Here is an 11,883-nt window from a genome sequence, read left to right as displayed (position 1 = left end):
GCAGCAGTGCACTACAACCACTGTTTACCGGAGCTTCCAGAGTGAATTTTTTTTGGGCTATATAAAGAGGGCACGACAAAACCTATTCCCCCTCAGGAGACTGAAAAGGTTTGGCATGGGTCCTCAGATCACAACGCAGGGCCAGACGGATTACTAGGACGTGTACTCTGAGCATGCGCTGACCAACTGGCAAGTGTCTTCACTGACATGTTCAACCTCTCCCTGCCTGAGTCTGTAATACCAACATGTTTCAAGCAGACCACCATAGTCCCTGTGCCCAAAGAACACCAAGGTAACCTACCTAAATGACTACCGACCCATAGCACTCACATCTGTAGCCATGAAGTGCTTTGAAAGGCTGGTCATATCTGTGGAGATGGGATAACCTTCCAGAAGGACAACCACCTCTGCAGCACTCTGTCAATTAGGCCCTTATGGTAGAATGGCCAGACGGAAGCCACTCCTCAGTAAAAGGCACATGACAGCCCACTTAGAGTTTGCCAAAGGGCACCCAAAAGATTCTCAGACCATGAGAAACAAGATTCTCTGGTCTGATGAAATCAAGATTGAACAATGGCCTGAATGCCAAGCGTGACGTCTGGAGGAAACCTGGCACCCTCCCTACGGTGAGGCATGGTGGTTGCAGAATCATGCTGTGAGGATGTTTTTCAGCGGCAGGGACTGAGAGGCTAGTCACAATTGAGCCAAAGATGAACAGAGCAACAGAGAGATCCTTGATGAAAACCTGCTCCAGAGATCTCAGGACCTCAGACTGGGGCGAAGGTTCACCTTCCAACAGGACAACGACCCTAAGCACACAGCCAAGATAACGCAGGAGTGGCTTCAGGACAAGTCTCTGAATGTCCTTGAGTGGCCCAGCCAGAGCCCAGACTTGAACCCGATCTAACATCTCTGGAGAGACCTGAAAATAGCTGTGCAGCAACACTCCCCATCCAACCTGAAACCTGACAAAGCTTGAGAGAATCTGCAGAAAAGAATGGGAGAAACTCCCCAAATACAGGTGTGCCAAGCTTGTGTCGTCATATTCAAGAAGGCTCGAGGCTGTAATCACTGACAAAGGTGCTTCAACAAAGTACTGAGTAAAGGGTCTGAATACTTAGTTCGTTTTTTAGTTTTTAATTTAGTTTTTTCAGTTCAAATTTCTAAAAACCTGTTTTTGCTTTGTCATTATGGGGTATTGTGATGACGGAAAAACATATTTTTATCAATTTTAGAAAAAGGCTGTAACGTAATAAATTTGAGGCTGTAACGTAACAAAAATTGGAAATAGTCAAGGCGTCTGAATACTTTTCGAATGCTGTCCTCTCCAAATGTAGTTGTATTTTATTGGTTGGAATTGTTTTAAGATGGCCATACCGTGGATTATTTAGCTGTTTGATTTTTAATTCTAGGACCCCTTTAGGTATAAAAAATATATGTTTTAAAATATACAGTACCAGTCAAAAGTTTGGACACACCTACTCATTCCAGAGATTTTCATTATTTTTACTATTTTCTGCGTTGTAGAATAATAATGAAGACATCAAAACTATGAAATAACATATATGGAATCATGTAGTAAGCAAAAAAGTGTTAAACAAATATAAATATAGTTTATGTTTGAGATTCTTCAAAGTAGCCACCCTTTGCCTTGATGACAGCGTTGCACACTCTTGGCAAAGTAGAAAATAGTTAAAATAAAGAAAAACCCTGCAATGAGTAGTTGTGTCCAAACTTTTGACTGGTACTATATATATATACAGTGGGGAGAACAAGTATTTGATAAACATGTTGATAACCGGGGAAAAAAATGTTTTTTTTAAGGAATAAGGTTTTGAAGTGTCTGTCCTATATCTAGGCGATATAAGAAAGCTCAGTTAATATTTTATATATTGTTTTACATATATTTAACCCTTATTTTTGGGGGGGCACAAAACTACCTCCATACTTCCATTTGTGTGTATAGGTTACCTTTAAACGAGTTCCGATGAGCAACATAGAGAACACCATTATGTTGGTGAGTCTCCCCTTTTCAATTTTATTTTGTAGCTCAAACGGTTTGGATGCTACAGACATTTTTTCGTGAGAAGACCAGATATTTGGGATGTCTTATGGTCTGACAAAAACCGCTGTAGCGACCACCTTCCACCTCACAGGCGGAAGGCCGACATTTGCAGATGTGATGGATTGAGACGCAGCCCATGCAACAAAACAGATCTTTATCTTAAACTGATGGATTTGGATGGGGATTTTTTTTTACTATGTTACTTAGATTGACGCACAGGTGCTTCAATAGACTCTTAAGGATTAACATCACCAGTAGGCTAAGGCTATCACATCCTTATGATATACAGTATCAGTTTTCATAAGAGTAACGTGACTGCATTAACATCACCAGTAGGCTAAGGCTATCACATCCTTATGATATACGGTATCTATTTTCATAAGAGTAACGTGACTGCAAGAGACAGGTCGGGAATGTCAGACTGTTTTACGGGACAAATCAACCTTTTTTTGTAAATTAGTGGCGTTTGAATTTGTTGATAAAATGCAGGACATGATTGTTTGGTTGTGCGGGGACTGTCCGGGACATGTGGTCACCCTAATTACCCGCCTCACTGACTCTCCCTTGGCCAGGTGAAACGACCTCTTTCTCAGAAGCACTTCTCTCCTTTCAGTAACTCAGCCACTCTTTTACCATCAGATGGTCCGTCAATCTGTAAGTCTCTGCTTTCTTCGCTTTTGATGTGCTGGTTTAGTTTTAGTTGTGTTCTGTGGGCTCCTGCCTGTGCTACTTGTTCTCGAGTTGTTAACAATGTTGGGCTCTGGCTTGCTACTTACTACTTACTGTGGTGGTTGGCTAGCTAGGTTAGTTATCTGGCTAGGCTAGCAGGTTTAAATAGCTAATGTTAGCTGGCTGGCTAACATAACTGCATGTAACATGATTTGATAACTGGTTAGATGGCATTGTGTATTTACAAAACCTTGGTTTACTTTAATGTGGCTCAATTTGCTGTTAAAGCTGTAAATTAGAGCTAGCTAGGTGTTGATAGCCACTGGCTGACTCATGCAGTGCTGAAGTAGGTAGGTCTGGTAGGGCTAACATTAGCAAGCTAGTTGCCTAGCAACCTTGCAAGCTTATCTGTAACTGTCAATTCATAAAGTATTTGCTTGTAAGTTGGCTGAAAATGTTATTGAAACCACTAGTCATGAGTACACACGATTTGGTTTAATTTGAAGTGATCTATTTGAAGATATTTCTGTCAGAGTTTACATTGTAGGGAATAGGCTGGCTAGCCGGGTCCTCCATATTACTTCACAGCCTGTAAAAAAACATTCTGACATGACTTCGGCATTCTTTGGAATTCTGATCGGTTTTATGTACTCTAAAAATAGAAAAGAGAGGTGTAACTTTGCATTGGGACGTGAGATGCTATACTAATGCAGATCCATATGTTACATGTGGTTACATTTAGCTACCTCCACTTTAAGGGAGTTGTATGGCCACATTTAGATGTGAAAAAATAACAGACAGAGAAAACAATTTATATTCTAACAGTATTTGGGTCATTCTTGAGCTCTGGTAATATTTCAGTCCCACTGACTAATTTTGTTTATAAAATGAAATGTCCAGTATAATGAATTGAAATAAATATAGCGTTAATTTAAACTTTCTTATTACAAAATCATATTTTTTTAACTGACACCTGTCACGTTCCTGACCTGTTTTCCTTTGTTTTGTATTTGTTTTAGTTGGTCAGGGCGTGAGTTGGGTGGGTTGGTCTAGGTTTGATTTTCTATGTTGGGATTTTGTGTTCGGCCTGGTATGATTCTCAATCAGAGACAGCTGTCAATCGTTGTCCCTGATTGAGAATCATACTTAGGCAGCCTGGGTTTCACCTGTGTTTTGTGGGTGTTTGTTCCTGTGTCAGTGTTTGGGCCACACAGGACTGTTTCGGGTTAGTCACGTTTGTTGGTTTTTGTATTTTGTAGTGTTTGTTGTTTTTCCATTTAATAATGAATACTTACCAATCCGCATCTTGGTCCGATCCATGCTCCTCCTCGTCTGAGGAGGAGAACGACTACGACAGCCGTTACAACACCAAGAATTGTGTCATGTCCCCCAGGTGTTTCAATTAATTTTTACTTGGGAAATTAATATTAAAATGTGCACATAATTGAATGCAAACATACATTTGTGTTATTTTGTTGAGAAAGTATTTTTATCAAATAAATGCATGATTATTGATTAAAATCACACAATTTAGCTCTGTCCCTCAGTCTACATGTAACGGGTTGTAAACCTGTGACAGGGTTGAGTTATTTACTTTATTTATGAATATTGCATCTAAACAAATCAACAATTGAATATATTATACATTATATATTGTTTATATTCACTTATAAAACATGCTGTAACGTGTTCCATGTGAACAGAAAATATATTTTATGGCAGGTAGCCTGGTGGTAGGAGAGTTGGGCAAGACTCTTCAGTTGTTCCTTTAAGTTGCTCTGGATCCTAAATTACTCAGTGATTATAGTGTATACATGTATATATTCTAAGAATCTTTGATTTAACATTATTCCATTGAAACATCTAGGGAATGATGGCACCCACATCAGCAGCAGAACGACAAAGACAGTGTCTAGCACGTCACAATGCTGACCCAGTAAAAAGGGAACAGTACTTTGAGAGGGAGAGATGGAAAAGGAATGTTGATTCAGGGGGAAAAGGGAAAGATAATTGATTTATTAAGTGAGAGACCAGCATCAGAAGCGTAAACAGTGGAGAACAGCTTACAAAAGAAGCAAGGAGAGGAAAGGAGCACTGAGGAACTTGACCACTAAGTCCACATCATGAACGTTGAAGAGAACGGCTGACAGGTTGGTGGCTAAGGGCCGTGATGTCAGTGATGCACAGGAGCTTTACAAGAATGTGTTGAAAAGAACAGACGGTGGCTGCTCCAGAACAGTCAGCCAATGAGGAAAATCCTTTTTTATCCAGGCATCATCCTCGGCACGGATGAAGTTAGTGATAAGTGAAATATATACATCGCGTAGGACCAAACAGATTTTTCTGGAATTCTCCAGACGACTTCCACTAGTGTCAGTTTGATGAAGTCCTTGAGATGATTCCAGTCCTTGAGTCCTTGAGATGACCTCCCTACTCTTCTACATTTGCACACACTGTACATAGATTCTTCTATTGTGTTACTGACTGCACATTTGTTTGTGTGTAACTCTGTGTTGTTGTTTTTGTCGCACTGCTTTGCTTTATCTTGGCCAGGTCACAGTTGTAAATGAGAACTTGTTCTCAACTGGCCTACCTGGTTAAATAAAGTTGAAATGAATAAAAAAAAAAAAATACCATCATGAGGTTCTATAGTAGCAAGGATCTGACACCTCCGGAGGGCTTGATGGCTCAATCCACCAGAGGTATGGCTACAACATAGGCATTGTTCAAAGGCATCTCTGTTCAAGAGATCTGTAATGCAGCATGTTGTGGTGATGTACCTTCATGAGGTTCTACTGACTGGACATCACTACACATACGGTGAGTAGAGTGGGGACCTCTGAGGGATGATCCTAGTTGACTAGGTTACCTTTCACACATGGAAGACAAACGTACTTAGATGTGAAGACGGGAGAGACTATGGCCCTTATATAGGAAGTGGAGTCATCTGCTATTAGCTGTTGCTTGACAGACGCTGTTTGATTGGATCTCCCTAGACTCCGCCCCTAACGAGGCTTATAATATCATAGAACAGGGGTTATGTTAGGTAACCTTCAGTTACATGTCCTACTATGCTAATTTCTCCGTATTAAATGGCCCATAACTTTAACACTAGCAGAGATCCTGGAACTAATATACCCTTAAAGTATATTATGTTCAACAATATATATAAAAAAAATCGAAACATTTATATTTTCAATATTTATATTTTCTATATTAATAAATTCATGTAATAAATGTATGAATGAAATCAAAATACAAATCAAATCAAATTTTAAGTGTCGACCTTACAGTGGAATGCTTACTTACAAGCCCTTAACCAACAATGCAGTTTTAAGAAAAATAAGTGTTATGTATAAAATACAAATAATTAATATTAAAGAGCAGCAGCAAAATAACAGTAGCGAAGCTGTATACAGGTATTACCGGTACAGAGTCAATGTGGAGGCTATATACAGGAGGCACTGGTACAGAGTCAATGTGCGGGGACACAGGTGAGTCGAGGAAAAATACTACTCCTATTACAGAGCAAGTGGTAACGCTTAATGATGAAACATGTAGCATCTCCACAGAGGAGCTCTGTCATGATTGTAGCAGGTTTACTAACACGTTATTTATATTAGCTGTGTTGACTATGACGTTACCTTAGCTAATATGGCGACAATGATGTAGGCTGTGTTTAGCAGTTATGAAATGGTTTGGTTTGGAAAGGTTTTTTCTCCTGGTCACCTACAGCTGATGTGTTGTGCATTGACGTCCACAAGCGAAGGGAAAAGGTGAGCGAATTGATGTGAGAGGAAATACAACGTGGCAGTTGTGAAAGTGAACTGTGTTTACGCGTCATCAGGGGTGAATTCATTCAGCCGATTCTGTTGACAAACGTTTCTTAAATGGAACAAAACCGGGATAAACAAACCTGAATTTGTCCAATAGAATCCTATTTCAGCTAGATGCAGGCGAGAGTGTGCAAGGCAGTATTGAATGTGTCACTGTCTGTCACCTCAAATGTTTCTATCGACTAGTGTGCACCTACATTCTAAACTTTCATTCATAGGCTAGGTTGTAGCAACCTCATGATAGGTATAGGGGAAATGTTAGTATCATCTAGTAGCCTAAACCTATCGCTGTTACATTGAACAGGATGGATGGAATATGAATGACAGTCATCTAATATGCTGTAATAGAAATAAGGCCATGAATAAACAAATCGTCCTGCCTCATCTTAAACGGCACTGACCACCACTTTGGGTGGTGGACCATTCTTGGTACACATGGGAAACTGTTGAGCTGGAAAAACCCAGCAACTTTGCAGTTCTTGACACAAACCGATGAGCCTGGAACCTACTACCATACCCCGTTCAAAGACACTTAAATATGTTGTCTTCCCCATTCACCCTCTGAATGGCACACATGCACAATCCATGTCTCATGTCTCAAGGCTTAAAATTCCTTATTTAACCTGACTCCCCCCCTTCATCTACACTGATTGAAGTGGATTTAACTAGTGACATCAGTAAGGGATCATAGCTTTAGCCTGGATTCACCTGGTCAGTCTAAGTCATGGAAGGAGCAGGTGTTTTTTAATGGTTTGTCTACCCAGTGTATAGCACTACAGATAATCAAGTGCTATTTGCATGTGATGCATTTGCTCTATTGTTTACAGGGTGATTTGTATCTTATAGAGCGTGGCTTTAAGGGAAAAGTATGGTCACATCTAGATAAAAAGGAATGCGAAAAATGAACAGAGTATTAACACAAATGTGTTTTAACACACTACCAATTCGTAGAAGTATTTATTAATCATCCACATATTCATATTAAGCTTCTACGTCTGTGTACAGGAACGTATTATTTGTAAGACGTACGAGAAAATATATCAGCTTATTGTTAAATTATTATGACGTTCTTTCCAATACAAAAGTGTAGTAACTATTGTTTCCAAACTGCGTTACCCACTCCAGCCAGCAGATGACGATGTGCGTCTTTCGGGTGATGCTTCTTGCGTGACGTATAATGGACTGGACCGGACGCTTCTTCAGAAACAACAACGCGGCTACTCTTTCAACCGCCTCGGTAGCTTGCTAGCCAACATGAAACCGATTGATTGACGCGTTACACCGTGTTTGTGTACATTAGCTAATCTCAGTGTTTTAAACACATTTCTGTTGATTTATTAGCTGATGACCTTTAGCCTAATTTGCTTGTTCAATTTGCAAACTTGTTTAAGATTGATACTGAGCCTAGCACTAGGCTAGTCGCTAATGCTAACTAACTAGCTAACATCCCCGACAATGAGCTCACTAAACTACTCCTCCCCTGCTAAAGAAGAGGGGGTCTGCTGTATGGAGAAAGAAGCTCTGGGACTGAACAATGTCGTGGAAGATGAGGCTGTTACAGTGAAAGTAGAGGAGGCTGTTACAGTGAAAGAAGAGGAGGCTGTTACAGTGAAAGAAGAGGAGGCTGTTATAGTGAAAGTAGAGGAGGCTGTTATAGTGAAAGAAGAGGAGGCTGTTACAGTGAAAGAAGAGATAGCATCCTCTTCCTCTCTAAAAGTTTCTATCTCAATAAAGGTGAAGAAGGAAGACGTTTTGGGAGTGAAAGAGGAGGAGACAGAATATCAGATTACTACCAGTGAGTACTGTCTTAAACAGGGGCACAAACTGTTGTTGAACTAATGTGTGGTTTTAAAGGGGCATTCTACTGAAGTTCTACACTTGAATATGTTGTTCTGTACTGTAGGAATTGTTTCAGGGGCCATCTGCTGTTGGTACATATATTTTTGGGACTTTTAAATTAGATTAATCGAATTCTCCATGTGGTCGACATTAAAGTGCACCTCATCTAATATAGCAGGCTTTTCAAATTCAATATTGTTGCATATTTTGTACATTAAATATCAAAGGGACACAAAAGGCACCCATTTCGTGAAACTACCCTTTCACATTTGCAACACAAACATAATTTTATAAAATCATGATGAAGTGGCCATTTTAGGCCCTTTTTAGACATATTCATGCCTCTTGTAAGACCCTATGATTGCAATAGAAGTTCATACGTTGACTGTCTGTCTGATGTTGTCGTTCACACAGGAGAGAGACATGACTATCGTGGATCCTCTGGGGAGCATCAACAACATCCTGATGCTGACGAGGCAGAGAAGAGTCTCTCCAGATCAGAACACCAGATGGTACAGCTTGGTCTGGTCTAGCATACAGCTTGCTCTATCTGGGTCTGGGCTGGGTTTCTGTAAAGCACTTCATGTCAACAGTGACATCAGCATCCATAATGATATGTGTCTGTGTCCCCTCTTTATGGTTACCAGGACAACGCTAGCCCTTCCTCCCTCCTGGAGTCCCCGTTTCGTGCCTCTCCCGGTAGCACCTTACTGCTGGGTATGAAGAGGTTGTCTGTGCTGCTGGTGGACTGCAGGAAAACAACAGGGCTGAGTGGAACTGTGAGAGTAGGAGAAGAGAAGAAAGGATCAGATATGACACATCAACGTAAGTGTTGTAGTTTAGTTTGAACAAATACAATAGATCTGCCCACTGGTATCTGTTACCAGGACAACCAGCAGAGTTCTGTTAGTTGACAGGAAGATAGACTGGTGGATATGGATATTATGAATATCATAACAATGAAAAATGATTCTGCCAATGAAAAGAGAGAAACCAATAGACCATATAAAACCTTGATGAAAGTTATTTTTAGAGAGAAAGTTTCAAGATGATCTGATGTAAGGTGCATATTTTCCAGAAACTTTCCCTAAATACATTATGGATGTTACATTGCCTGTCCCAGTCAATCCCCTATCTTTACAAGACTCTAGAAGAGGCAGACAAAACTCCATACACTTCAATGTGGTCTGTATTGCTTCAGCGGCATACCACCCTGCATACCACTGCTGGCTTGCTTCTGAAGCTAAGCAGGGTTGGTCCTGGTCAGTCCCTGGATGGGAGACCAGGTGCTGCTGGAAGTGGTGTTGGAGGGCCAGTAGGAGGCACTCTTTCCTCTGGTCTAAACAAAGATCCCAATGCCCCAGGGCAGTGATTGGGGACACTGCTCTGTGTAGGGTGCCGTCTTTCGGATGGGACGTTAAACGGGTGTCCTGACTCTCTGAGGTCATTAAAGATCCCATGGCACTTATCGTAAGAGTAGGGGTGTTAACCCTGGTGTCCTGGCTAAATTCCCAATCTGGCCCTCAACCATCACGGTCACCTAATAATCCCCAGTTTACAATTGGCTCATTCATCCCCCTCCTCTCCCCTGTAACTATTCCCCAGGTCGTTGCTGCAAATGAGAACGTGTTCTCAGTCAACTTACCTGGTAAAATAACGGTAAAATAAAAATAAAATAAAAAATGAAGGTGGATATTGATCCAACCATTTCAAAAGTAATGACTGGGCTGATGGAAACAGGATATCCCTGTACACTTTTATAAATGCCGACAGACGATTTGTTATTTTGTTTGACATGGTTGGGTCTTTTTGTGTCAGTAAAAATGTATAAACGAGAAATGGTGGCATTAATCCTTTATGCGCAAATATTGATTTAATAACGATCATATCTTAGTTAACTTGGAGTCACATGATGGTATGTTGTGTGGTCCTCCCTCTACGACTTGGGAACCCATGCAATTTATTAGGCTACAGATGAAATAAGTTATGAACTTCACGGGGTGGTGAAACTGCATGTGATGAGCTTGATGCTCCTTTCCAATACATTTTGTTGGTCTTATTCTGGTGACATGATGATCGATGCTTGGTTGCCATTTGACAAATAAAATAATATCTCTCTTATCCATAATAATCTCATTATGTAGGTAGCCTACCAACACTGTATCTGTGAGCTGTTGGCTACAGTTTAGTATTTTTATTTTTTTATTTTTGTTGGCTACAGTGCACTGGACAAGAGCACGTTTGCTATATAACTCAACGGTTTTTCAAAACCATCAGTAGAGTTGAAAATGCAATGGAAACCCATTTAACTTGCATTTTTCATTCAGTACATGGGAATTCAAAAGCAAAACATTTTGTTCCGTGCACTACTTCATCACGCAGACTTTCATCCGCAATAAATCTGTTTGATGCAAACATTTCCGGTGGGGAAAATGCATATATTGTTTTATGCAGATTTGAGAATATTCACATGAAAATCTGTCGCAAATTGCATGGAAATGTAGCTACTAAGGTGGATATTGATCCAATACCTGCCTCTTATTCAAACCAGCCCACTGGGCACAGACGTCAGTTCAACATCTAGTTTCTATTTACATTTCTTTGATTCGTCAACTAAAGTGAATTCAACATGAAATCAACACAAAATGTCACCTGTCACTGGATTTAGGTTGCCAGTTGTGTGAAAATTAATAAAAATACCTGATGTTCATGGCTTTTTACAAATCCAATCAGTTTTCCACATTAATCGAACATCATCACATGGATTTGTTTTGTTGAAATCAAATAAAATGTTATTGGTCACATACACATGGTTAGCAGATGTTTTTGGTCACATACACATGGTTAGCAGATGTTATTGGTTACATACACGTGGTTAGCAGATGTTATTGGTCACATACACATGGTTAGCAGATGTTATTGGTCACATACACATGGTTAGCAGATGCTATTGGTCACATACACATGGTTAGCAGATGTTATTGGTCACATACACATAGTTAGCAGATGTTATTGGTCACATACACATGGTTAGCAGATGTTATTGGCCACATACACATGGTTAGCAGATGGTATTGGTCACATACACATGGTTAGCAGATGTTATTGGTCACATACACATGGTTAGCAGATGTTATTGTTCACATACACATGGTTAGCAGATGTTATTGTTCACATACACATGGTTAGCAGATGTTATTGTGAGCGTAGCAAAATGCTTATGCTTCTAGATCTGACAGTGCAGCAGTATCTAACAGATAATATCTAACAAATTCCACAACTAAACATAATACATATAATCTAGTAAAGGAATGGGATGAGAATATATAAGTATAAAACATATGGATGAGCAGTAACAGAGCAGCTAAGATGCAATAGATAGTAAAGAATAGATAGTGAAGGATACAGTATACAGTATATACAGTTGAAGTCAAAGTTTACATACATTTAGGTTGTAATCATTAAAACTCATTT

At 39.9% G+C, this 11,883-nt stretch overlaps 1 protein-coding gene across 1 annotated transcript; it reads left to right on the top strand.

Annotated features, from left to right (window-relative positions):
- The first annotated feature begins 6,400 nt into the window (after positions 1-6,400).
- Positions 6,401-11,681, top strand: LOC129849400 (uncharacterized). The gene is made up of 3 exons (XM_055916273.1): positions 6,401-8,365; positions 8,824-8,921; positions 9,057-11,681. The coding sequence occupies exons 1-3, from the start codon at positions 8,026-8,028 to the stop codon at positions 9,255-9,257; spliced, it is 639 nt and encodes a 212-aa protein (XP_055772248.1). The 5' UTR covers positions 6,401-8,025; the 3' UTR covers positions 9,258-11,681.
- The last annotated feature ends 202 nt before the right edge of the window (positions 11,682-11,883 follow it).

This window comes from Salvelinus fontinalis, unplaced genomic scaffold, assembly GCF_029448725.1.
Source record: "Salvelinus fontinalis isolate EN_2023a unplaced genomic scaffold, ASM2944872v1 scaffold_1445, whole genome shotgun sequence".
In the NCBI taxonomy this organism is placed as follows: domain Eukaryota; kingdom Metazoa; phylum Chordata; class Actinopteri; order Salmoniformes; family Salmonidae; genus Salvelinus; species Salvelinus fontinalis.
The sequence above is the reverse complement of the archived record's forward strand: the minus strand, read 5'-3'. Positions and strand labels throughout refer to the sequence as shown.